Here is a 27,189-nt window from a genome sequence, read left to right on the forward strand (position 1 = left end):
AGCATCTCTTATAAGTGGCGACTCCTGAGGTGACAGTTCATATGGAATTATGGAAGAGCAGAGCTCTGAGCTCATTGCCTCGGCTATTAACTAAACTTTGCAGGTTTTCACAATGTTCTTTTCTACTTTGGATAAGTTAAAAGATACATTAGATGGAAGGTGGGAGGGAGTGGGGGTATCAGTTAATTTGGTATTCTCCAAAGGTAAGTCATAAGACTGTTTCTTTTCCTGTTTCCCATAAAAAATATTTCCACTCTTTCTGTACTTGACAAAACAAAATGTCTATATCTAAGATAACTGGTTCAATCTAGTTTTCCCAGAAATGAAAGAATTTCATTAATATGTAATTGTTCTTTATTCTAAATCTTTATTCCTGCCACTAATATATCTTTTCCCTTCCCCAAGTGAGATTTAAAAAAGAAATAAATTTTTAAATAATTAAAGAAACTTCACAAAGAGGATGTGATTGTCATTCATATGGAAACATTCAAGTCAACTTCTCTATTTCAAAAGTTTTCCTTTCATAACACCATTTTCTGTCATTTTCAGCAATTCACACTATGCATTTCCCACTTAATGAATAGCAATCGTACTCCAGAGCTGCTTTCGACAGGAGGAGTAACTAACAAAAGTGCAATCTGCTAAGAACATAATTCATGCATTCATTCAACCAACAGTGTCTGTTGAGCACCCACTAAAAGGTCAGTACCTGTGAAACACTGGGGATACTAAGGGGAGCTCCTTCAGGCATTTGAAGGCTAAAGGGAAAAATGGGCCAGGTACATGGGGGTGTTTGCTGCTTTTAAAGGGATGCTCTAGCCACAGCCACTTGTAAGGCCTTTATTCCTTCCATATTATTCTTTCCTCCTCTTGTCGTAACTGATTGGAAGATAGGTGGGTGCATGTCTCAGAGATCCCAATCAGGAGGCTGGCCATCAACCTGGTACAAATGACTAGAAGCAATCAGATTCTCTCCCCTAGGAATCTTCCATTTAGTGCAGCAGTTATATCAGAAAAGCCTGGCTTTCAAGGGGACCAGAGAGGTCATTACAGTCGGCCCTCCGTATCCGCGGGTTTCGCGTCTGTGGTTGGTTGAATTTGCTAATGTGGAAACCCCCGCAGATACGGATAGCCAACTACACCATTTTATACAAGGGACTTGAGCATCTGGGAATTTTGGTTTCCGTGGGGAGCAGAGGAGGTAAGAGAGGGGGGTGGTCCTGGAACCAATCCCCCACGGATACTGAGGGAGAATTGCATATCATTGTAAGGACAAATACAAGTTAAAAATGAGAGGCTTAATTCTTCCTGTGGAAAATAAGGGAAGAAATTTCCATCCCCTCCTTTTTCTTTGAGCATTTACTTTAGAAAACTCGCAGGCACTTCTCTTCTCTTTGAAATGTAAATAAATCCTTTTGAAAACTAGATTGGCATTTTGTCAGGTTTCTGACCTAGGAATGTCTTTCTCAGGGACCTGGGAACCATCTCTTTGAAATGGAAACATCGAGGGAGCTAGCTAGTGCCCCTATCTCCCAGTTTCCGTGGGAGAGTAGTAGCTTAACTTCGGTGGGTGGGCACCTTGCTCCAAGTTGCAAAACTACCTCCTTTCATAAAGATATGAAAGGTTTGTTTTTCCTCTGGATAAAGTCAATTAGCTAACACAAAAGGTCACCTCAATTACCCAGTTAACTTAGGATAAACTGTGTGTGACGAATAGTGCTGTCGAGTTCTCTTAACCGAGGACTAGTTATTATTTATCTGAAAACATGTATGTAACAGGTTGTAACTGCTTGCCTACATAAAGAGGTCAGATTCCCTTCTTCTTCCCAGTCTCTTAGGGGTTTGTCTGTGATGTTCGTCACATTCTGGTTTAATGCCTATGCAATAATTAAAGTGTTTTCTTTCTCTACCACCTTTGTGGAGAGGATTTCTGGGTTGGGAGAAGATTTCGTTTTTAATTTTACTTCCCCAACATCATGAAAGGGTTAAATTATGAGAGGGCAGAAACTATAAATAAAGATGAGACATACATGTTTACTGAGTCATGTTAATGATAAACACAGCTGCTAACCTATTTTTCCAAGATTTAATATGGATAAGTCAGGTATTATGCTAGTGATTTACATACATTATCTCATTTGAGCCTCACAAGAACCCTGCTGAAGCGAGTCCCAAAATCACTCCCATATTACACTGAAGAATCTGAGGCTCTTTGGAGAGATATGGAGTCACTTGGCCTAAATCACGTAGCTACTAAAAAGCAATGCGAAGATTTGAATCCAGAACCGTCTGATTTCAACAGCCACTACTGTTAGATTCTCCCACAGGGAAGACCCAAAACTGCTCTACTGAGAGCTTCAAAGCTGCCTTGGAAGCCCTGCCACCCCCTGGTCCAGCATCCATAGGGCCCAGCTGTATTACGAGCCTGTTCCTAGGTTCCCAGGAGATTCCATAGGCCTCTTTTTTTTTTCTTTTTTTTTTTAAATTTATTTATTTATTTATTTTTGGCTGTGTTGGGTCTTCGTTTCTGTGCGAGGGCTTTCTCTGGTTGCGGCGAGTGGGTGTCACTCTTCATCGCGGTGCGCGGGCCTCTCACTGTCGCGGCCTCTCTTGTTGCGGAGCACAGGCTCCAGACACGCAGCCTCAGTAGTTGTGGTTCACGGGCCCAGTTGCTCCGCGGCACGTGGGATCTTCCCAGACCAGGGCTCGAACCCGTGTCCTCTGCATTGGCAGGCGGATTCTCAACCACTGCGCCACCAGGGAAGCCCCCATATGCCTCTTTACAGTAACTCTCTTTTGGTTAAGATAACTTGATCAGCTGTCTTGTAAGCAAAGAAAGCTGGCTAGAACAGAAATGCAAACAGAAATGTGCAATGGAAATGTACAAGGTAGTCAGTATTAGCAGTTTTACATCCCCAAAGTTAGGTAAACAAGGACAATTAGGAGCTTGAAGGTAACAGCAAAGTTTCAAGGTTATGGATCAGTCTTTACAGCAAGTGTTCAAAATGGAGAAATAAGGTCTTAGATTCACTGATTGAGTCAGATGCCAGAGACCCTGCCCTGGCTGGACCCACTTCAACACTCTGCCTCCTCCCAGTTTAGAACAAGAGAATGCATGAAAGGATGCTGGAGAACTCTGCCGTGACAACGTGCGATGACTGAAGCTGGAGTGAGTTCTTTCCTCCCTGTCACTCTCCTCTGTTTCACCCTCATCCTGCCCACTTCTCCCCATATGTGTAGAAGGGGAGTTCAGTACCTTAGAGACACAAAAAGGAAACTGTGGATGAAAGAACGGGAAAGTCAGAGTGAGATTCACCACTTAAGCTGGTGCCTATCAGGAGACCTTGCACGTTGGTCTCAGTTCAGCGGATGGAGTTTGGAAAGGAAGAGTTGCCCCGAGTAACAATTAATTTCCTTCCAGGGGAGAGAGGAGAGAGAGAGAGAGATTACCTCTGTTGGCAGCTCACCAAGAGTATTCTCCTGAGGAGAGCTAAGGGCTTGCTGACAGGATCTTAGGGCTGGAGATTGAGGCGAAAGCCTTATTTACATGAATAAAGACCTGAGTCCACAAGGGTTTACGCAAAAGATCACCTGGGAGAAGGTAAACTGATAGCCCATCATTAGAAAAATAAGTAGACTAGAAATTCAGAGTGGGAGGAAGGAAGGATTGAGTGTGGTTATACCATTTCATATTTCAACGCATCCTATATTGAAAATTTTTATTTATCCTCTAAACATCTTCTTGATGCCATTTGGACTTTACACATAAACCACACAGAATTGTTTTCTTTTTTCTCCATGCCTTAAGCCAGTAAAATTCATAACTGCTTATTAATGGGACAGTGTTTTCATCTATCTCATGATCTGTGACTTTCTCAGCCAAATCCCACAATGGCTCTTTCCTCAGCCTTCTCACCAAAAGCATCCACTCCTTTCCTTTGCCTCCAGCAAGACTACAAACACAGAACCTCCAGCTCTGAAGGGAGTTCACTGAACATAGACTCTGGACCAACTTCAAGAAAAATGGGAGTGTTCACACTCCCAGTGAGAAGGACCCAGACTCCTAGAGAAATCTGAAGTCATAAAATACACCAGTTCAATTGTTTATAACACCTCTACCATCATCTCTCAGAATTATAATCTTGTGAACGTTCTGTTTCAGGCATTTGCACTTTTCCTACTTTGAGGACTCAACACTAAATAGGTACTGGTTATAATATTAGAGAACTGAGAACTACTAGGAATTTCTCCTAAGGAAATAACAGGTCATGCGAACAAAGATTAGGTACAAGAATGAAATACCAAAAGACTTGAAGCTATCTAAATGTCCAGCAGCAGAGAACTGCTTAAATAATAGTTGACTCATATTATGCAGTTATCTAAAATTTATGATGTAGATGCATAGGTATTTCTATTAAAAAGATGTTTACAAAGTATTAAAGTGACAAAAACAAGTTATAAATTAAAAGAGTATGTAGTATGATACATACACACAGAGAGAAAAAAAATCTGGAAGAATACATATCAACAGGTTAATAAAGGTGAGACAATTTTTAAATTTTTGCTCCTCTATATGGTTTCTTAGTTTTCTACAATGAGCATGCATATTTAATTAAATTTTAAAAGAATTAAGAAAACTGTATATGAGATAAAAACACAATGAATCCTATGAGAGACCTCTATGAATAAAGCACATGAGTTTTAGTATAAATATACAACCCAAAGTAATCTATAACATAGGAATAGAAAAGAGAGAAAGCAGGTAAAGTTCTATCCTTTTTTTCTTTTTTTTTTCAGTGTAGCCTTGGGAAAGCTAAAGAAAGCTTAATCAAAATACACTAGGATCTTGGGGAGAGCTGAGCTAGGGTCGGGGGGCAGCAGGGGAACTAGAAATGTGTCTTGCAAAGTTATTCTGTTTTTTTGCAGCTCTGTGCACTGAGAAAGGAGTTGGAAAAACTATGCATGCAGTGGTCCCTGGGGCATGCCAAACAAAGGCTGGGAAAACAAGTCGTAATCTAAATCATGCCAGTTACTCTTATCTCCCAGGCCATGGCCACCCCTGGAACCAGGAGTTAACATTTACCACTCCATTTAATAACTGAAGATCAGGTGGAAAGCTAAGGCTTTAGTCTGCATTCCAGAGGAGTCAGCCATTTAGTGCATCCATGAGAGAAATAAAGACACCTCTGCTAATGCCTTAACCTAGAAAAGTAAGCAGCACTTCGTTAGGTTCTCCTTCCAAACAGGAATTGTGCTTACATTGCAAAGGTAGCATCATTATCACCACCAGCAGCAGCCCTTTAAAAAACATCTTCACTGGCATCTAGAAGTTGTTACAGCAACTATTATCACCTGCCAGGAAGAAGGCACTGATCATCACAGAAGACGCATATCACACATCATCATCGCCATAGTTATCATGAATTATTATGGTATCAAGTGGCACCAATGGTATGGTAATCTAGAGGTGTTTTTCAAAATCAAAGGCTTGTTTTTAATCTACATAAGATGGCAGAAAGAATAAAAATAAGGGCCAGTGAAAATATAAATCTAGTCAATTAGGAAGCTTAGGTCTCTGAATTTGACCTCGTAGCAAGGTCTTTCACAGAACCTTCACCCTTGCCCCCAAGAACACAAAAGCAGATGCCTGGATACAGAAGCAGAAACAAAATAAGAAGAGTGCAGGGCTCTTCAAAACATTACAGCCCATAATACTTAGTATAATGTATTAGTGACACTTACTATAACTATTAGACTTAGTAACTATTAGACTTAGTAAAATTATTTCCAGTTTTCTTACAATTAAAAACTCAGGAGTACATCAGAGTACATCTGCATTTGATTATAGTTTAACTGCCTTCTTTTGGGATAGTGATACCCTTCTGTCTTTATCGGCTAATCCTTCCATAGATTCTACATTTGGTGGTCATTATTTTTCTTTCAACTTTATTAACTTGTGATTTGCATCCCAATTTCTTTCTAAAGAACCTAGGGTAACAAAAAACAATTTTTTTGAAGTAAGACATTTAAAGGGAATAGAAGAAAATAGATATTTTCAGGCCATGCTGATATCCCACTAGTAGACACTGGGTCATTCCATATTGGTGGTTTATAAGCCCTGCTAGACCAGTACCCAAGCTGTGCCAATTAGTAAATGTTGCCTGCAGTTCTCATTTTCAGGTGCCAGAGTTTAACAGGTCATGATATCAGAAATGTAAACTAAGCTTAATGTTTTTGGAAAGCCAAAACCAAAATGCAAATATAATCAGCAGAAAGGGATCACAGTTTAGCACGATCCAAAGCGAGTTTCTTGGAACTCTAGTTACTTGGAATTGAATAGAGGTGAGATGCCAAATATGGTTGATAAACATATTAATAAAGTGAAATAGACTTGTTCATTCCAGGACTTTCCAGAAGATTTAACACGATAATGATCATTGTGACTATCTCAAAAGAGAATATTTGAACAAGGAGCCCTTTTCTATTTCTTTGAGCATCTCTCAGCAAGAGTGCTCTGCAAAATGGTTCTGAGCAACCTAACCACGTTCAAGTCCATACCACGGAATAAGCAGAGTTTGGAATGTCTTTCTTTCTTCCTTCCTTCCCCTCCTCTTTTTAAAAACTGTGTGAGTTTTACCTCAGGTAAAGCATTTCTGGTTATGTTAAAAATCTGTCCAACCACCTTAGTAGCAGAGGTGATGTTCTCAGGAGTTAATTTACTGGCATCAGATGTTAAAATCCTGGTTTCATCAGAAATATTTTGAGACTGCATTAAGATGTTGACAATCTGTTTTAAAAAAAAGTCCTAACTTTATACAACTGTGTCTAAACACTGCAAGCAACTGCAGATGAATAAGCTGGAATTGAGCTGATCTTCAATCTCCTGAACGTCACATCCACTCCATTTTTCATGTTTGCTTCTTTCCTTGCACAAAGGACAAAGTACATGCAGGCCAGTGGCTTTCCCAGTCCTTACTACGTGCCAGGATTAATTAACTATGAGAGGCTGTCTTAGCTAGATCAGTGCTCCTCAAGGTGTAATCCATGGAACAATGTTAGTTCACTGATTGTTACAGGGTACATAGGGCGATAAGAACAGAAACTGAGAGAAAGTGGTCAGAAACTGATATAACAATTCTATGCTGCTGAATCTAATAATTTTTAAAAATGGATTTGTATTTTATATATCTTTTTTCATTTCATTTTCCTAGTAATTCATTTTTACAGTATTTTACAAAATTACGGTCTGCAATGGGTTGGAAATTTTTAAAGCTGGCTTTTCAGCACAAAGAGTTTGGGAAGCACTGACCTAGGCAACCTCTCCAGGTACCAATGAGCCTCGGGGCTCTGGGTCATGAAGCTAAAGGATGTTAACCCACATTGTCTTTAGTCATGTGTCAGTGTGTGTGTGTCTGTGTGGCTTATTTTTCACTAGATGACAGCATCATTTCAAAGATCAAACCAAGGTCATAGGCTATTCACCCCGGGGGGAAGAGTCAGAAACAATGTCCAATCAGTAGATAGAATCAATGCTCTCATTTGACAGCCAGGTCTCTGCTATGTGTTAGGCACTTTGATAGATGTATTATAGATGTTATCACATTTAATACACAAAACAACATTGCGAGTTGAGCACTCTCACCCCTATTTGAAGGCTTGGAGAGGTTATGGAGCTCACCAAAAGTTCAGACAGCTTACAAATGACAGAGCTGAGAGTCAAAAACTGGCTTGTCAGACTCCAGAATGTGAAGCCTTTCCCCCAGTCTGTGTAGCTGGTACAGCCTATATCTTTGGCAGCCACCTCCACACTCCACCCTCATCCCCACCCCCATACAACTGTGATCAGGGAGCCAGTGTGCTATAGTGTGGACTTTAAAATCAAGACCAGCTCCATCACTAGTTGGCTGTGGTTCACTGGGCAAAATACTACACTCTCAGAGACAGTTTCCTCATCTATAGAATGGGTACATCAATACCTACCTATATAGTCATTTTTAAAATTAAAATAACATACGTAAAATGTTCAGCACAGTATTTAGCATGCAGTAAGTGCTCAATAACTAGTAAGTGTGATTAGCTAGAATTATTTATAATATGAGAATAAAAATCTAACGCACTGAGGTTATATAAGGACTAAATGAGATAACATATGTAACATGCCTGGTGCCCAGAAGGAACACATAAAGATAAATTTCTTCTTCCTCCCCTTGCTTGGCCCCAGGAATTAACAGTTCCATGCATTTGCATTTGAGTATATCCTTAGTCAAAATAATTTAATTGGCCTGAAAAAATATTAAGTCAGTTTTATTTCCCACTTCACCTGCTCATGGATACAGCCCTGAGACCAGCATCAGGTTCTGAACTTTCCCGTTTCAAAAGGTCTTTGGTCATAGTTTGTTTCTCTTTAGTCTGATCCAGTAGACCATTGAAATACCTTCGTTTTGGTCTCCAATGTCAGGGATCTATTTTCAGTCAAAACTTCAGTGGTCAAAATATGAGGCCATTTAAAACATGCTATTGTTTATCATTTGCTGAACTCTGCCAAACCAACATATCCAACTGTCCCTTTTCCCAAACGGATATCAACTTTAAAAAATAAGAATGGTTTTAGTTACTAGTCTTTGTTATTTCTAATTTGAGAGTTTTAAAAGCATTGATTTGGCACCAAGTAGCTAAAGAACAGAGAATCTGCACAGAGTCTGAACTTTTTCCCGTTGCCCATCTCGTGGAACATATGGCATACCTGCTTTTCCAGGGTTTCCAGATTTTCATTACGATTTCCCATTGTCACATTTTGTAATTCTATCTCTCCATATTTATTAAGACTGCACAGCCGGGTTGCCACTGGATTGCCCACTTTAATAAAAAGAAGATGGGGGGAGGGATAAATTATGAGTATGGGATTAACAGATACACACTACCATATATAAAATAGATAAACAACAAGGGTTTACTGTATAGCATAGGGAACTATATTCAATATCTTGTAATAATGAATAATGGAAAAGAATCAAAAAAAAGAATACATGTATATATATCTGAATCACTTTGCTGTACACCTGAAACTAACAGAGTATTGTAAATCAACTATACTTCAATTTAAAAAAAAAAAGAAGAAGAAATAAAGAGGAACAGAAAAAAAATTTGAAGTTTTCATACCTGAGAATATTCCAAAATAAATGACAGACACCAAATCACAGATTCAGGAATCTCAGAGTCAGAGAACACTAACCAGGATAAATATTTAACAACAAACAAACAAACAAACAAAAAAAACACCCTACACTTAGGCATATCCTATTCAAACTGCAGAAAATCAAAGACAAAAAGATCATTTCAAAAGAAGCCAAAAGGTGGGGAAAATACCTATGGAGAAACAAGTATAAGAATTATACTGGAATTCTCCTCAGAAATCATGCAAGAAAAAGAGAATAGAGTGAAATATTTAGTGTTGAATGAAAAACAACAAAGAATTCTGTATCCAAGGAATTATCCTTTAAAAGTGAAGGAGAAATAAAGACATTCTCAGACAAAGGCAAATTGAGGGAGTTTGTCACCAGTAGTTTGTCACCATTTCTGTCTTGCAAGAAATGTTAAAGGAAGTTAATCAGAAAGAAGGGAACGATATAGGTCAGAAACTTAGATCTACATGAGAAGAGCATTAGAGAAGGAATAAATGAAGGCAAAATAAAATCTTTTAGTTTTTTATTCTTAATTGATCTAACAGATAAGTTTGTTCAAAATAATAATAGTAATGATATATGAGGTGATTATAGCTTATGGATAACTGAAATGAATGCCAAAATTGTTATAAGGAAAGAGAAGGAGGAATTGGGAATACTCTGCTATAAGGTACTGGCATCAAACATGAGGCCATATATTGTTACTAGAAAGCAATCGTAAATGTATATTGCAAACTCTAGGATGCTCCTAGGCACTCACCCAAATAAGTGAAAATTTGTGCCCACACAAAAAGCTGCACCTGAACGTTTACAGCAGCTGCATATATAATCACCAAAAACTGGAAGCAAGATGACCTTTAATAGGTGAAAACTTGTATATTCAATATATCTATACAATGGGATATTATTCAGCCATAAAAAGAAATGAGCTATGAAGCCCCCAAAAGATATAGAGGAATCTTAAATATATTTAGCTAAGTGAAAGGAGCCAGTCTGAAAAGGCTACATACTGTATGATTCCAAATATGTCAGTCTGGAAAAGGCAAAACTATAGAGAGAGTAAAAAGATCAGGGGTTGGGGAAGGGAGGGATGAACAGGTGAAGTGTGGCGGATTTTTAGGGCAGTGAACTATTTTGTGTGGTCCTGTAACAGTGAATATACATCATTATGTATTTGTCAAAATCCACAGAACTGTACAACACAGTGAACCATAATATAAACTATGTATTTTAATTAATAATAATGTATCAATATTGGCTTGTCCATTGTAACAAAAGCAACATACAAGTGTAAGATATTGATGACAAGGGAAACTATACAGGGGGAAGAGTGATGAGAGAGAGTAAATGGGAACTCTCTGTACTTTCTGCTTAATTTTTCTGTAAACCTAAAACTGCTCCAAAAATAGTCAATTCGTTTTAAAAAAAAATAAGATATGGATCCTGATCTCAATGTGATTACAATCTAGCAAGAGAGATTTAATTGTAACTGTTGTGTGACAAACTTCTCTATGTGACCAAGGAAATATGCAAATCTTCTTAAATTATAAAATACGTCAAATACACAAGGTATGGAAAATAATAAAACATCCCCAACTACCCACATCCAGTTTTAATAGTAACTTTCTCTCAGATTTGCTTCAGAATTTTTTTTCTTAATGAGCAATGAAACTAGAAAGAGCTGAAATCCTTTGAATTCCTTCCTATTAATATTCCTTTACCCTGCTACCTAGAGGTAACACTATTTTGAAATTATCTTTCCCATCACATTTTATACTACTGTTATATCTAAGATAATCAGTATGTAGCATTTTTAAAAAATACTGATGACTATTTTAATGGTTACTGTTCTATCTAGGTTTTTTCCCCTCCTTTTGGAGTAAATTTTGGTCATTTACATTTTTTTAAGAAAATTGTCACTTGACCAAAGTTTTATACTAGCTAGGATAAGGTTTTCCATGGTATTTGCTTATGTTTGTCCTCATTAGTTACTGTTTTTTTGAAATCACTGTCTTATTTTTTTAATATATTTTAATAGGTAATATATTCAAAGTTGAAAATAAAATTTGTTCCCATCCCCAAATATACTTAAGTAATTTCTATTCATTTTTTCCAATCTTTCTTTTCACAAAATAAGCAAATATGAATCTATAGTCTTATTTTCTCCCTCTCTTTTCTGTAGCTTGCTCTCACACTTAATGGATGTCAAAAAATCTTTTCACAGCAGTTCACAAGAGAACTTCCACACGTTCTTTTACAGCTGCATTATATTCCATTGTGTGATTGTGCCCTAATTTAACCACTTATTGATGACACTTGTATTGTTTTCAATTGTTGCTTCAAAATAGCATTCTACACGTTTTATTTTGCCATTGTACAAATTCATCTGTAGAATATATTTCCAGAAATGGAATTTCTGAGCCAAAGAATACACATTCGTCTTCTTGACAGTGATTACCATCTTGCCCCACACGGGTTGTACTAATTTGTATTGATATTTTCACCAGCAACGCAACCATATGCAGGGTCTGGGACAACGTACAATGAAGACCTATCTACCATTTATATAAAAGTAAACGCAAAACTCTAATGCCATGATAAACATACCTTCATAAGGACCTGAAAATCCAAGTCTGAATTTAGCAATCGTGGGTTCCTCGAAGCCCTATGGCAGAAGGCGAGAGGCCGGCAGCCGCCCCTTCTCTCTCCATCTCCGTCTTGTCCCACACTCAGGGGGCCTTGCGCTCACACACGCAGACACCCCAGCCCACACCGCAAGCTCTTTTCACAACACACTGTGAACAGCCACCCCTCGGGGTCAGGGAAGCACAGGCAGCGCGGCTGACCCTCGAGACGACGAGTGGGAAAGGCAGGCACAGTCCCGGGAGGCAGAGCAGGGCTTCTGAAGGACCCATGCGTAGGAGGCGCGAGATGCTGGCTCTGGGTGGGCGTGTCCCCTTGGCCTCACAGAGAAGTAGGATTTTGCTTAAAGGGTCGTGACCCTTTTATTTTCGTATATGTTGCTTAATTATGCCTTTTTTTTTTCCTTTGGTCTTAACGAATCTCGCGGGAAATGTATCTATTTAAATTCATCTTTTCAAAAAACTAGCTTTTGGCTTTGTTGATCTCTGCTCTTGTTTCTTTGATTTCCATTCCATTAATTTGTTCTTATTTTTATGACTGCCAGACATACTTCCTTAGAATTTACTCTTTATTTTTTTAACTTCTAAAGTTAGAATGCTTAAATCACTAATTTTCACTCTGTCTGGCTTTTTAATATGTACATAAAGCTATAAAGGTCATTCTAACTATATTTTTTAGCTGTGCCACAAGTTGTGATATAGAGTGTTTCCCCTGAATTTTTAAATATTTTGTAATTTTCATTTGAAGTCTTCTTTGAATTATTTAAAACAATTTTTTATACATTTATTGGAATTTTCTTGGTTATTTTATGCACTGCCTTCTAATTGTACTGCATTGTATTCACAGAACATAATCTATAGGATTGATTCTTTGGTACTCACTAAGACTTTTTTCTGAAAATAATATATACTCTCTATTTACTGTGGCAATTCGAATTTATAAATCCACTAAGTCCATTTTGTTAGTTATGTTTTTCAAATTTCTGAATCCTTACTGATTTTCTCTGCTTGACCTGTAAGTTTCTTACAGGAAAGCGTTAGACCCAACCACCCCGATTGTAAAGTTGTATATTTATCTGTATAATTCTGCCCTGTTTTGTTTTATATATTCTGAGTCTGTGTTATTTGATGCATACAGGCACAGGATTATTTATTCTTCCTTGTTGAATTACTTCTGTCTTTGAGTAATAAAACTCTTATTCTTCATAGTATTTTTTGCCTTAAGTTCTGGTTTTCTGATATTAATCTTGCTAACTCAGCTTTCTTTTGCTTTGGATAGTATTTGCCTGGAATTGGCTTTATCATCATTTGCTTTTCATCTTTTTGTGTCATTAAATGTTCTGTGTTTCTTATAAACAGCAAGAGTTACATTTTGTTTTGCTTCAGTGATATCCAATATGACAATATCTTTCCTTAAACAGATGAGTTTAAAGTACTTAAACTTGTTGTGTTTATTATTTCTACTATCTTATTTCATGTTTCCCCCCCTACTTTGATGCCTTCAATGGTATTATTTTCTTTCTTTATTTCATTGTTTTCTAGTACAGTTGTCCCTCAGCATCTGCAGGGAATTTGTTCCAGGACCCCCCCACAGACACCAAATTCCACGGACGCTCAAAGTTCCTTTTATAAAATGATACAGTACGTTCAGCCAGCCCTTCATATCTGCAGATGTGAACCATGGATATAGAGGGCCAACTGTATTTTAGTGCCACCTTGTTTTTAAATCTCCTGTAACATTAGCCTTTTAAGATGTAGAAAGCAATCTATGACTATTTAAATCTACCAAAAAGTTTGTCAGTTTGCTTGCCCTGATATATTATATTTGTTCCTTCTAGGTTCAATTTATTGATTTCTGAAGTATATGATTTAATCTTTCTTTCAGTTAGGGTCTATGAGTGACAGATTCTCCAAGGTTGACCTGAAAATGCTTCTATTTTGCCCTTGCCCTTGTCAATTTGATAAGGTATGCAATTCTGGGTTGACAGCACATTGAGGATATTATCCCACTGTTTTCTAGAATTTGTTGCTGTTAATGAGAAGTTTTTCTTGATTTAATTGTTATTCCTTTTAAAGTTTTCTTTATCTGATGTTCTGCAATTTTACCATGATGTGGATTTATTTTTGTTTTCCCTGCTTGAGACTCAGTCATTCTTCAATACAAGTAAATTCTTAGTCTTTATTTCTTCCAATGTTGCCTCTCCCGTATTCTCTCTATTCTTTTCTTCTGGAATTTCTGGTAGACCCTGTTGAAATTTAGCCTTATATATTTCAAGTTTCCTAATCATATTTCAAAGTTAACATCTCTTTATATTGTTATATTACATTATAGGTAATTTCTTCAAGTCTTCCATTCCCCTACTTCTCTAATGATTTCTAATCTCCTTTAAAGTCTACCCATTAATTTTTTTTATTATTACTATATTTTTCATTCAAGAAATACTGTTTGGTTCTTTTTCAAATTCTTTTATCCTTTTAAAAAAGTACCAACTTTTTCTTTTATTGTGATTTTTCCTCCTGTATTTTAAACTTTTAAATCATTTTTTAAATACTTTATATTCTCTTTCAGATTGTTCTGTTATATTCAGTTCAGGAAAAGTTAATCCTATTGGCTGCATTTAATGTCTCTCCAACATTGTGGTTCATTTGTAATTTTGGGCTGTAAACTCACCTTTATCTTACTTACTGCTCTTCCATGAGACTTTTATGGATCCTATTTGTGAAAATATTTCTACAGGGAAATTTTGCAGCACTTCTGTTATTATCTTAGGGTAACATCAGTAGTAGTCTTAAACTAGTTTCAGGATAATGTCTCACTGGGGGTTTCTGCACTGAAGGTAGGACAAATTCAGATTCTATAGCCTGGGGTTTCAATTACTTGTGGTGACTTTTCTTTTCCTACTCATGTCCCTGAACAGATGATAGTTATTTAATGCTTCTCTGGGTTAGTGAGCAGAACTTTTCTAACCTTTTCATGGTTGAGGCAACTTTTAGAGGCTTTAGGGGTTGTCCCCGTGGCTCAGGTTCAGCTTTCCCACTTGACACAGGATGGAAGTCATGCTTCCTGTGTCCATGTGTGCGTTGAAGCCACAACCCCCAGCCTCTATGGCTTATGTCACTGCCTCACCATTATGGTATTGACTTTTCTCTTTGTTTCTGCCACTTGGAATTTCCCTTCAAGAAAGAAAGCCTGCTATATATTTGAATTATTTTTATATTTTATTCATAATTTCTATGTGTTTGTAAGTAGGAAGGGCACCTATCCATGTCTATTCAGCCTGCCTTTTTGCCACTAGTCTAGAGTCATTCCTTATACTTAATGAGTATTTTGACTCCCTTTAGAGAAGGGATATGGTTTCTATCTCCAGGTCCTAGCACAGTGCCAGATACATAGAAGGTACCCCCCAATTTTTGCTCATTGGCTTCTTTTCCATTTACATTTTGGTTGAGCTCTCCACTCTTGAATCATAATCACATTTTCACACCTTGTGTTCCCCAGTTCAAGACCCTATCATCTGAAATAACTAAATTACCCACAAAATATAGCAAAAGCAGTATTAGTATTTTTAAGCCTCTCTGTTTTAAGTAAAGCAAGTCAGATCCAGAAAGATTATGTGGCTTGTTTATATCCTATAACTAGTCTTTTAGAGTTATGGTCTCATAAAAGTGACAGTAGCTCTTCATTAGCCCAACTTCCTCGTTCTATGCAAAGAGTACATTCTCCATTAATAGTAACTCTTTCCAGAGCAATAACTGGTTGGTAGCTGAGTGGGGACTAGAATTCAGATCTCTTGGCTAGTAATCCAGTGCTCCTGGTCCCTCCTCACAGTGCCTGCCTTTACCACAGGGATAACAGGAAGAGTGAGCACAGCTTCATTCTATTTGAGGATCCGTACACTGGAACATACTTAACAGTAGTATTTTTCTTTTATAACACCTGTGTGATAATAATAATAATAATTCCTTATATTCTTTTAAATTGTAATAAATAATACTTCGAGGAATACTAGCCCTATTTTTAACACCTTTACTACACATCATGGAAAATTAAGTGCAGAACATATGTGACACTCACATTTCATGCTGCTTGAAAAAATAGCATAAAATATTTGAAATTCCAAATAGAAAACATGAATTAAATTTCTTCTCCTAAACTAGATAAAATTAGAATCTGTTTTGAAAAGTCTAATTTAAGTGGGGGAATAAAAAATATCTTTCCTTAGTCAAAGAAATTCCATCAGGAAACTCTAGTGTCTAGCTCGGAGTCCTTAGGGGTTTAAAAATCCAGGGATCGGGCTTCCCTGGTGGCGCAGTGGTTGAGAGTCTGCCTGCTAATGCAGGGGACACGGGTTCAAGCCCTGGTCTGGGAAGATCCCACCTGCCGCGGAGCAACTGGGCCCGTGAGCCTCAGTTGCTGACCCTGCGCCTCTGGAGCCTGTGCTCCGCAACAAGAGAGGCCGCGACAGTGAGAGGCCCGCGCACCGCGATGAAGAGTGGCCCCCGCTTGCCGCAACTAGAGAAAGCCCTCGCGCAGAAACGAAGACCCAACACAGCCAAAAATAAATAAATAAATAAAATTAAAAAAAAAAAAATCCAGGGATCTGTCATTTTTCCCAGACCAGGAATTTGAAATATCTGGGCGAGGATAAAGTTTATTCTTAAATGAGAGGACAAGGTTTATGAAAGTTTATTCCATGGTGGGAAAAAGCTTAAAAACTTAAGTATAAAGTATAGACTTTACTTAAGGTAAAGGTTGTTCAATGTTAACAACCTGGTTACATATTCCAATAAACTGCTTAAATGTTTTAATAAAAATTTCCCCAATGGTCTAGTAATTATAAATATTGAAAAACAAATGCAGGGAGATATGGCAGTTCTTAGAACTGTTCCTGTTTCTATTTTGAGCTAATTAGTTGAAATTTATGATTAAACCTACTGTAGACTTTCAGTTTGATAAGTTGAGTTTCAATCCAAAGGTCCAAACTAGATCAACGGCATCTATTCAAGGTATATTTCAGGGAGTGGAGAAAACTATGCATTAAATTATCAAAAAATACATAAATGAAAAATAGTAGCTAACATTTACTGAGTGCTTACAGTGTACTAGGTATCATCTTAAACCTGTAAATGTATTAACTAATTCTCACAACAGCCCTATAAGATAGGATTTATTATTAATAATAGGAAAACCACGATACAGAAATGTTGAGTAACTTGCTCTAAACTCTAAACTGAGTTTACTCAGTAAGAGCCAGGCAATCTGGCTGCACAGCTTTTTTTCCCCTACTCATGTATTTTTCCCCAACTCTCATGTACACATTCTACACCAGATGTTCTTCAGTAACATGTGTTATCAAAAACCTGTGGGTGGGGTTGAATTCAGAATGTCAAGTGAAAATATCTAGTACCTGAAAATCAAGGAAAAATTCACTAAACCAAGGTCCTAGTCTCTTAATTTAAGAAAGTGACTTGTAGGACTTCCCTGGTGGCGCAGTGGTTAAGAATCCGCCTGCCAATGCAGGTGCCACGGGTTCGATCCCTGGTCTGGGAAGATCCCACATGCCATGGAGCAACTAAGGTCGTGCACCACAGCTACTGAAGCCCACGTGCCTAGAGCCCGTGTTCCGCAACAAGAGAAGCCACCACAATGAGAAGCCCACTCACCGCAACAACAACAACAAAAAAATCGTCATGAAGGACCTAGGGGCAAGATGGGAATAAAGACACAGACCTACTAGAGAATGGACTTGAGGATACGGAGAGGGGGAAGGGTAAGCTGGGACAAAGTGAGAGAGTGGCATGGACATATATACATATATACACTACCAAATGTAAAATAGATAGTGCGAAGCAGCCGCATAGCACAGGGAGGTCAGCTCGGTGCTTTGTGACCACCTAGAGGAGTGGGATAGGGAGGGTGAGAGGGAGGGAGACACAAGAGGGAAGAGATATAGGGACATATGTATATGTATAACTGATTCACTTTGTTATAAAGCAGAAACTAACACACCATTGTAAAGCAATTATACTCCAATAAAGATGTTAAAAAAAATCCAGGAAAAAAAAATGCAGCTATTTTCCTGATTCATAAAACAATTGAAATATCAAAAAAAAAAAAGAGTAGCCCCAGCTCGCCACAACTAGAGAAAGCCCGCACAGCAACGAAGACCCAACGCAACCAAAAATTAGTGAATTGTTTTAAAAAAGAGAATCTTTTAAGAAAGTGACTTGTAAAATGGGATCATCAACTTAAACATCACTGATTCTGATATTAAAATAATTCATGCCCCTCAGCCAATTACAAAACAAAATTTCTTCCTCAAAAAATCCCTTCCCTTTCATAGGAATTATTTTCTTGATTTAAAGAGTGATTATATGAGGAAGCAAGAAGGGAGACTGGTAAAGTTACAGAACAGAGATTTACAACAACAGGATTAAAACTGAATAAAAGTACAGCTGCCTAAAACCCAGCTTCCTCCATCTTGAAAACACTTCTCTGGACTTTTTTTAAACCCCAAAATGCAACCTGTCCTCCAGGAAGAGTCACATGAGTTTGATTTATTATCAAGTTTGCCTCTTGAGGGAGTATGTAATTGAGTAAAATGAAAGCCAAGCATCTGTAACATGGGTATAATAATAACTGCCTCAGAGACAGTTGTCAGGATTAAATGAGAGAAGGTATGTGAAGTTTTTTAGCACAGTACCTAGAATACAGTAAAAAAAAAAATTAACAGAAAAATGAAACATATAAATAGTATACATATAGCCACATTAATGTTCACTCTATAGCCAAACAACAGCGACTTCTAATTGAAATTTACTTACAGCAGAATTTAAATTTTTTTGTACTTTTTCTACACAGAGGCCATTACTTTTTCATAGAAAATAAAAGTGAGAGAGATATAACTTGTTTATATAAATATGTTAAACCTAAACCATAGATATACATTCTGTTTTTATTGAAAATAAATTTTGAAGGCAGTAAAATTAATTTACCCCAAATTGTATGTGTATGTGTTTATGTATATTTTTCCTGAGTAAGACATTCATAGTTTTCATCAGTTTCTCAGAGATATCCATGACCCTCCCCTTAAAAAATAAGTTTAAAAACAATTCATCTCTATACCCAGGTAAAGGGACTAAAGTGAGAGTGCTCAATACTTCCATGAGATGGGACGAGACGGGATGGAAAGGGGTGGAGGAGAATGGTGAGGAAGGCAGTGAAGTGGAGGAGCCAGAATTTACCAACTAAGACAAAGTCTGAATACAGTGCACAAAGCAAAACAGTAACAGCAAACAATACCGGTCTTTCGATCTTTCTCTTTAGATGGTACCGATAACCCCCTCCTTTTCCACTGGGTTTACCCAAAAACTGAGGGATGTCCCTTACATAAAAAGCCACTTCAAAAAAAATCAGCTAGAGCAAGGAAACGTTTGTCTTTTCTGAGGAGCTGGTATGCTTTTATTGTTAAACATGGGTTCTTTATTATTTATTATCGTGCGTTTGGGGCCTTAGCCCTCAGGAAACACAGGGATATGTTTTGTATTTATTTTTAGCAACTCCTTCTAGCCTTTGATTTTCATTTACTTTCTATCCCCAACCTTGTCCTCTTCCTTACAGTGTTTTTGTACTTTGGTCCTTGTTTTAATGGTTCTATTGTACCTGTGTTATTTATAAGTCACCACAAATTTCCCTTTAAGAGTAGATGTCTTGTAAAGGAAGAAAAGGAGGGAGGAAGGGAGGAAGGAAGGAGGGAGGGAGGAATGGAAGGAAGGAAGGAAGGAAGGAAGGAAGGAAGGAAGGAAGGAAGGAAGGAAAGAAGGAAGGAAGGGAGTTAGTTCTTAAAAGTATACCCTTTAAATAAGGTCTTATACATTTAGCAGCCTTAATAGGGTAAAACCTATAGTTCATAATTTTTTTAAACCTCAAATTATTTTACAAACCTTAAATAAACAAAACCACATCTTCTCCAAGTTTAAATTTTACTGCTTTTATTCTGATAAATTTTTTCTTGCTTGTTCTCTAAATCCTATTAATACAGTATTCTCTAAATAAGTTCTTTGGGGAAAAAACCAGATCTGTTCTCAGCTACCACTCCATCAGCAGCCAACGTATTTGACTCCTTTTGTCCTTGACAGTGGATCTTTGCAGGCATGGCTTGCGCTCCTGCTGGCTCCCCCAACCTCTGTCCTCTGCAGTTACCTCCTCTGGGGGCAGACCACCTCTCCTGCCCTTTCTTGACTGGCGTTATTTACCCTTATTCACTCAGTTTCATTAGAAACTGTCTCTCTGTCTCTTTTTTTTTTTACAAAAGGGAATGCTCAGCACATCCAGTTTTGGATCCCTTTATGGAAAACCCCATGGCACAAAGGAACCAGCATTAGTATTATGGAAAGTCTCTGTTCTGAGTTTCTGGGGCTTTCCTTTAACATCATTGTTTACACACCATTGCCCGCCTTCACCTCCCTTTCTCAGGCTCAGCTCTGCCACATAGCAGGTGACTAACAAGTAGTTGTTGACTAACCAGGAAAATTGTTTTCTAAATGATCTTAATTTTTAACTAGCTTTCTACACCTGAAAAGTGGGAACTTTGTGTGCAAAACATAAGATCTTTTTTTTACCATCCTAATGAAAACACTCCTAAACTTTCTTCTTGAAATGAAATTTCATTCTGCGTATGTTTAATAATGTGTGTGCGTGTGTGTGTGTGTGTGTGTGTGTGTGTGTGTGTGTCCATAACTATTTTCCTTCCTAGGATTTAGCTAAACAAGCCCAAACATGTGCTATTAATGATTTAAATCATTACTTGGCTATACATTCAGTCAGGTGTTAAAAGAGCATGAACAGGCCAATTCAACTGTTGTTCGTCACCCTGCACACTTACACACACACACACACGTACACGCATGTATTCATGTATATACAACCGTATGCTAGCCATCAATTGACCCTTGTCTTTTATATTTCATAAATGGCGGGCAGTCTCAGCCTAGACATGGCACTTTCCAGTACTGGTATGTCAGGTGGCAGGGACAGAGGCTCAATACCTTCTCTTGCTCTGAATTAAACACAGCAGGATGACATTACCTCTCTGGATCCTGATTACACTCTTCCAGATGCCCAGTCCCCAAATGACGGCGGTCACAATGGCCACCAGCACCTTGAGGTTACACGCACGGCAGGAAGCCATGGGGAATCCAAACCACAAATCCACTTGGCTTCTTGTCTTCTTGAGCCAAGAACTTTAATCAAAAACTCTTCTAAAAAAAATAATTCCTTCTCTCAGGGTTCTATCAATCAGATGTCCTCATTTTTTAGGATTTTTGAGGTTAATCAGGCAGAAAGCAGTTCGAATCACCTAATAAAAGGTACACAGTCTGCTTGCAATTTCCTCATCCTTCACTGAATGAGAACATGAAAGAAGTGATTGGGGGGTTATGGGGAAGGAAGATGACTCAGGGTAATAAAGGAGAAAGGGAGGGAATAGCTAACAGGGTCAAAGTGTAATTGTCCTGACAAGCAAAGAAGCGGGGAAGGGAACAAAAAAGAAAAAAATAAAAAGTCCGGAAGGCAGTGGGCCTGGGGATCACCTATGGTCCAGCTTCCTGTGTTTTGTTAGGAGGCTCTAGCAGAGGTAGACCAGCAGGCACTCCAGGCTGTCCACTGAGGTCGAACAGTGACGCCCATGCATGATTCCAGTACTTGCACGTCTTTAAGAAGCCCATACTTTGACAGCTACAGTTGGTGAGTGGGCATTACTGGCACATGAATTTTGAAAAGCACTGAAGCCAGCATTACGACCCATCTGTTATGGGCTGAACTGTGTTCCCCTAAAAATTCATATGGTGAAGTAGTACCTAGAATATGACCTTATTTGGAGATAGGGTCATTACAGGAGGTAATCAAGTCAAAGTGAGGTCATTAGAGTTGTCCCTAACCCAATATGACTGATGTCCTTATACAAAGAGGAAATTTGGACACAGACATGCATAGAGAGAAGAGGATGTGAAGAGACATGGGGAGAAGACAGCCGTCTACAAGCCAAGGAAAGAGGATGTGAACAGATCCTTCCCTCCCAGGCCTCAGAAGGAACCAACGCTGCCAAATGCCTTGATTTTGGCCTTCTAATCTCCAGAACTGCTTAACAAGAAATTTCTGTTGTTTAAGCCACTCAGCTGTAGTACTTTGTTACAGCAGCTGTAGCAAACCAATCCACCATCTGAGTCACTGTCAGCTGGTGTCTCTGCAGCTGCAGCTCTGACCCTCTCCTGCCCAGAGACCCATGTTCTTCTTCCCTACCCCTTCTCCACTCTCAACTGAAAGAATGAATGAATGCATGCATAACCACCTCCGCAGTTAGAGTTCTGTTCCTGGTAGATTCAGATAGGTTTTACAAAAGAGGACACATTTAAGCTGAATTTTTTTCAACCCCCAAACAACTATGTATTTTTCCCTATTCTCTACAACACTCGCTTCATCAAAGCAAAGCTTGCGGGGGACACACACATAGGCTCTAAACTTTACCTCACCCAGGGGTTTCAGAAAAACATACCGGTGTGTCCCAAAATGGAAGAACTTAGAGGCAATGCTGCCAAAACACAAAATAAATGAAGGTGAATCCATTATCTCATTTACTGTGAATAGATTAAAAAATCCCTGTTTCTGATACGTCTACATGTACATGCACAGAAAATGTCTGGAAGCGTGCATAAAAAAATTCTTCTTGGGAATCTGAGGGATCTGATGAGAAATGTATTTTTCATTTTACACCCCTTTTATGATTTGAAGTTTTCACCTTATGCATTTATTATTTTTTCAATTATTACAATAATAAATATATCTATTATTTCTTCAGTAATAAAGGGAATAATTTTCAATAAATAGCAAACGTAAGAAAAAGAATACCAAGCACTATGCTATGCACTTTACATATCTGTATCTCATTTATAAATATGTACAATAACTCCATGGAACAGATACTGTTACCCACTGCATGAATGAAGAAATGAGACTTGGGTGGTATTACTCTCAACAGGAGCTCTGTGGTTAAGGAAATCTGGGTGACACTAGGTGACATAAAGGTAACAGCTTTCTTCAATTCTAGGATTTCTCAGAGCCTTTCATATGTTCGTATACCTTGTGAATTATCAAGTTGCCAGCATTATTTGACCACATAATCCTCTTCTCAAGAAGAATCTCTCAGAAATAGCATTCTTAGGAGTATGCTTTGGAAACACTGTCTTGCATGAACATCTGCAGAATGGTCGTAATTGAACTGTATGACTGTAGGCGTTGATCGTGGGCTCTTGTTTGCCATGTGGTTAATGGTATTCATCTCGTGTAGGGTTCCAGATATTTTGAAGGGGTTGTACACTGGTGACTGAAAACTGACTTTGGTGGTGCTCAGACATTTTTTCTTCCACACCTGAGAGAAGTGCTGGAATTCTGGGATGTTACAATGGCCATAGATTTTTAGTGCTTTCATACTTTCATCTATAGGCCAACTATCCAGCTAGGAACTCTAGAAATTCATAAAACAGAAGAAATCCCTAGGCACAGAAATTTAGATGTTGACATTTATGTAACAGCATGAATTTCAGTTGGTTATAGACAAATATACAAAGTCATCAATTTATATACACACACATATTAAGATGACAAAGGAGGAAAGGAAAAGAACTAAACAGGGAATAATTCATTTATTCATTCATTCTACTCATGCAGACGTCCCACTACATGCTGGGGATAAAATAGTGAACAAGAGAGGCAAGGTCCCTGCTCTCACATAGCTTACACTCAGGGAGGCCTGGATTTGTACTGACTTTGTCTCATTTGCTCCGTGACCCAGGACAAGCTACCTAAGCTTTTGAATCTCTGTTTCTTCATATTTTAAACAACCTATTTGAGGCCTTTTGTTCCTGAAAATTTCAGTCCTAAAGTCATAGTTGAGGAAGCCCAGAGCAGATTCAGAATCCAGCGGGGTAAGGAGGGGATCCACAGTGGGGGAGGGCAAAAGGCGGGGGAGAGCCTGGCATGAGATGTCAGACCCCAAGCAGGGTGAATAAGGCATCCCTGTGACGGGGAGAGGCAGCCTGGCATGAGGTTTCAGAAGCAAGGGGTGAGGAAGGTGTCCAGGTGAGAGATAGCCCCATGTGGGAACTCAAAGCTAGAGCAGAGAGAGGAGGGCAGTCCTTCAGAGACCGAGACGGGTCAGGAAGACACCTTCATGGGTGGGCTGGCTGGTTGGTGTGGGAAGTCAGAGCCATAGTTAGTGAGAAGGGAATCCACATGGGGTAGCAGCCTGGAATAGGGAGTCATACCACAGGCAGGAAGAGAAGGGTGTCCACACGTGGGTGGAGGTGGGGGTGAAGATCCAAGATTGGTTACATACTGGATGATCAAACGCTAAACATTTAAGAATAATCAGAGCCAAGTTCCTTACTCTAAAAGGGAGTTACAACTGTGGAAAGGGAGAAAACCTGAATTCCATAAGAATTTCAAAACAAGTAATCAGAAATGTGGAGAAAGAAACAACATTACATGCAATCAATTCTGAAAGAAGCAATATCCTGCAGGGAAAGTGGCTGTCAGAAAAACACGTAAATGCAGTCCTGAACTTCTTATCCAAAAGAGGAAAACTTTTGACTACAACAAAGACAAGTGTTTCAAAGAAGGTGTATGATATTACTTTTTATTTCTAATGCTTGAACTAAATAATTTCCATTGTGTCTTAAAAAAAACTATAGCATTGAATTGGAATTGGATGTATATATCAATACGAACTCATGGATTTTAAATATATTTTTAATAAAATATATTTCAATATATATTCAATAAATATATTTTATATATAAATAATATAGAAGTAAACATAGGTGCAAAGTGTGTTAATACACAAAAATGTGTATGTTGCATATTTATGAAATAAATAACACATTTACATACATATATTGTCTAGCTCCAGCCACTCATAGGGCCTGGAAGTATTTATACCCCATTAGCAATAAGCACACCTAAAGCTCAGATTCTGATCTAAAAACAATTTTCCACTAAAAGGAATATGGTTTCTTGGGAAAATGGCTAATTCCAAGACTGGGGCAGGGAAACTCCAAGATAAGCCTAGAATATCTAATACCAGAAAGCAAAAAAGTATTCAAGGAATGATGGGTACATATTAAATGGACACAGACTCCAGCATGAAGTGACCCCCATTACCAAATGGGGGACAATTTGAGCATCAAAATAAATGATGCTTATAAAATATTATAATCCATTAAATAAAACAGGAAACCTACTGAATCTGAAACTCTGTGGGTGGGGCCCCACAATCTGTGTTTTAATTAGTCCCCCAACGTGATGCCCACAGACATTTGGTAACCACCCTTTAGGGTAATTCTCCCAAAGGGAGTGAATCGTTTGCAGTAAATTAGCAAATGGCAAGAGATTAAATGGCTTTTTCATGTAATAGGACATTCCTTTGTTAATGCTTATGGGAAATCTCATGGCTTTAAAGATTGCCAGATATTCAAATAAGTATGCTAAAATTCATAAGGAGCCTGTATTTTTGTCACATATGAAACTACCATTCTGTTTTATCTTATTCATTTATTTAAACAGATTTTAATGAGTTTATACCCAGAAGTGTCAAGAAGTTCTGAAATCCTTTTTATTTCCCTACCATCTGGACTGTGACCCCCATCGGAGAGTTAAGTACACAGACACTGCTTACCTTACTTCCCATGGCATTGATGACCAAGTCCAGCCTCAACTCCCCCACCTGTTATACCTTAGAGATGAGCCTCTGAGTTTCTCCATTGGAAAACCTCCCAGTGGCATTAGCTACCCCTTAATTAGTGAAGAGTCTGAGCTACTGCTAACAGAGAAACCCTTGAACTCACCTGTTTGTATATCTACACAACCCTACCATCCTCTGTTTCTACTTGGCGGTCAATGGAGGACAGGAAGAAAGGTATCCAAAAAAGTTTTTCTGGGCCAAGAGGAAGTTACCAAGTCACTCACCTTTCTTCCTTGTGCCGTCCGGTTTTCCTCTGTTCTGTATGCCATTGTTCTTCAGGTGCCTCCTACACTGCCCAGAGCAAGATGTTCCAGATGGGATCTCAAGGGCTGATGGATACATAGAAGGGAGTAACTGCTTAACACTAGTAGAAGTTTGTTGCCTACGAAATTCAGGTATATGTGGAAGATGCTGAACTCTGATTAATGTAATCCTGAGCTGATCTCTCCATGCCCCAGAAGATGAAAGAAAAGGAACCCTCAAATTCTTTCTTAGTTTTAAATTTACTTCTGCATCTTGCTCCAGAGAACCTCAATTTCTCTCTTCATCTATTCTGACTTGTTCCTTTTAAATTTCTTTTCCTGTTTTCTCCTCTTTTTCACCCCCCATATCTGAGCTAATGGGCACAGGTATGTGGTCAAGATTGAAAGAAGAAAGAAATGGTCCATTGTGGGTTAGGTTAAGAAACATAGTGTAGGAAATAGTTTGATTTTATTCTTTCCCTTCTAGAAACCCTGATTCAGGTGAAAGGCAAATCCAGAATTTACAGCAACTAGACAAGAGCTTCAGCCAAGAAATACTAGTCCCATGTAACACTAGTCCTTCTGAAAATAGTAATATGAAATCTTAAGCTTAGCTGAGGCAAGAAGAGTTGATATTTTCAATGTCCTGCATCAAAAAGCACTATGATTTATACCTTAACAAGAAAATATTCTAGATCCTAAATCTCTCCATTTAGTATAATTATTTTACAGAAATCATTGGCACAGACATCAGTTATCTATTTTTGTATAATAGGCCACTCCAAAACTTAGTGATTTAAAACACAACCACCATTTATTTGCTCATAACCAGGTAATTTGGGCAGGACTCAGCAGCGACGGCTTTGCTCCACATGAGCATTTAGCCAAGTCATCTGGAAGTTTGACAGGAGCTTCAAGGATCCAAGATGGCCTTTCTCACATGTCTGGGATCTCAGCTAAGGTGAGCAGAAAGGCCAAGTTGACTGGACCTCTCTCTACCTCATGGTCTGTTCTTCTCAATGGCCTCTTCCTCCTTGAAGATTTCCCAACAGAATAGCCTTGCCTCCTTCACATTCAGGCTGGGTTCTAAGACGGCAATGGTGTAAGCTGAAAGGCCTCTTAAAGTGTAAGACCATAATTTGCCACATTATGCCCTTAGCACATTCCACTGGTCAAAGAAAAGCATAAGGCCTGTCCAGATTCAATGTTGGAGGGAGCTACAAAAAGGCACGAATTCAAGGAGGCAGAATTCACTGGGGGCTATGAAGTTTAATGTTATGTGTCAGCTAAGCTAGACCCTGGCACCCTGTTATTGGTCAAACGTTAT

The 27,189-nt window shown here is 38.4% G+C and overlaps 1 protein-coding gene across 1 annotated transcript in view; it reads right to left on the reverse strand.

The window, feature by feature from the left end:
* Positions 1-21,015, reverse strand: part of ADGRG7 (adhesion G protein-coupled receptor G7) — a 75,464-nt gene extending 54,449 nt beyond the window's left edge. The window contains 4 exon segments of the mRNA XM_036849696.1: positions 5,260-5,327; positions 6,638-6,787; positions 8,744-8,856; positions 20,913-21,015. Coding sequence (XP_036705591.1) covers positions 5,260-5,327; positions 6,638-6,787; positions 8,744-8,856; positions 20,913-21,015 — 434 coding nt within the window.
* Positions 21,016-27,189: the final 6,174 nt, after the last annotated feature.

The sequence above is a fragment of the Balaenoptera musculus genome, chromosome 4 (genome assembly GCF_009873245.2).
Source record: "Balaenoptera musculus isolate JJ_BM4_2016_0621 chromosome 4, mBalMus1.pri.v3, whole genome shotgun sequence".
Lineage (NCBI taxonomy): Eukaryota > Metazoa > Chordata > Mammalia > Artiodactyla > Balaenopteridae > Balaenoptera > Balaenoptera musculus.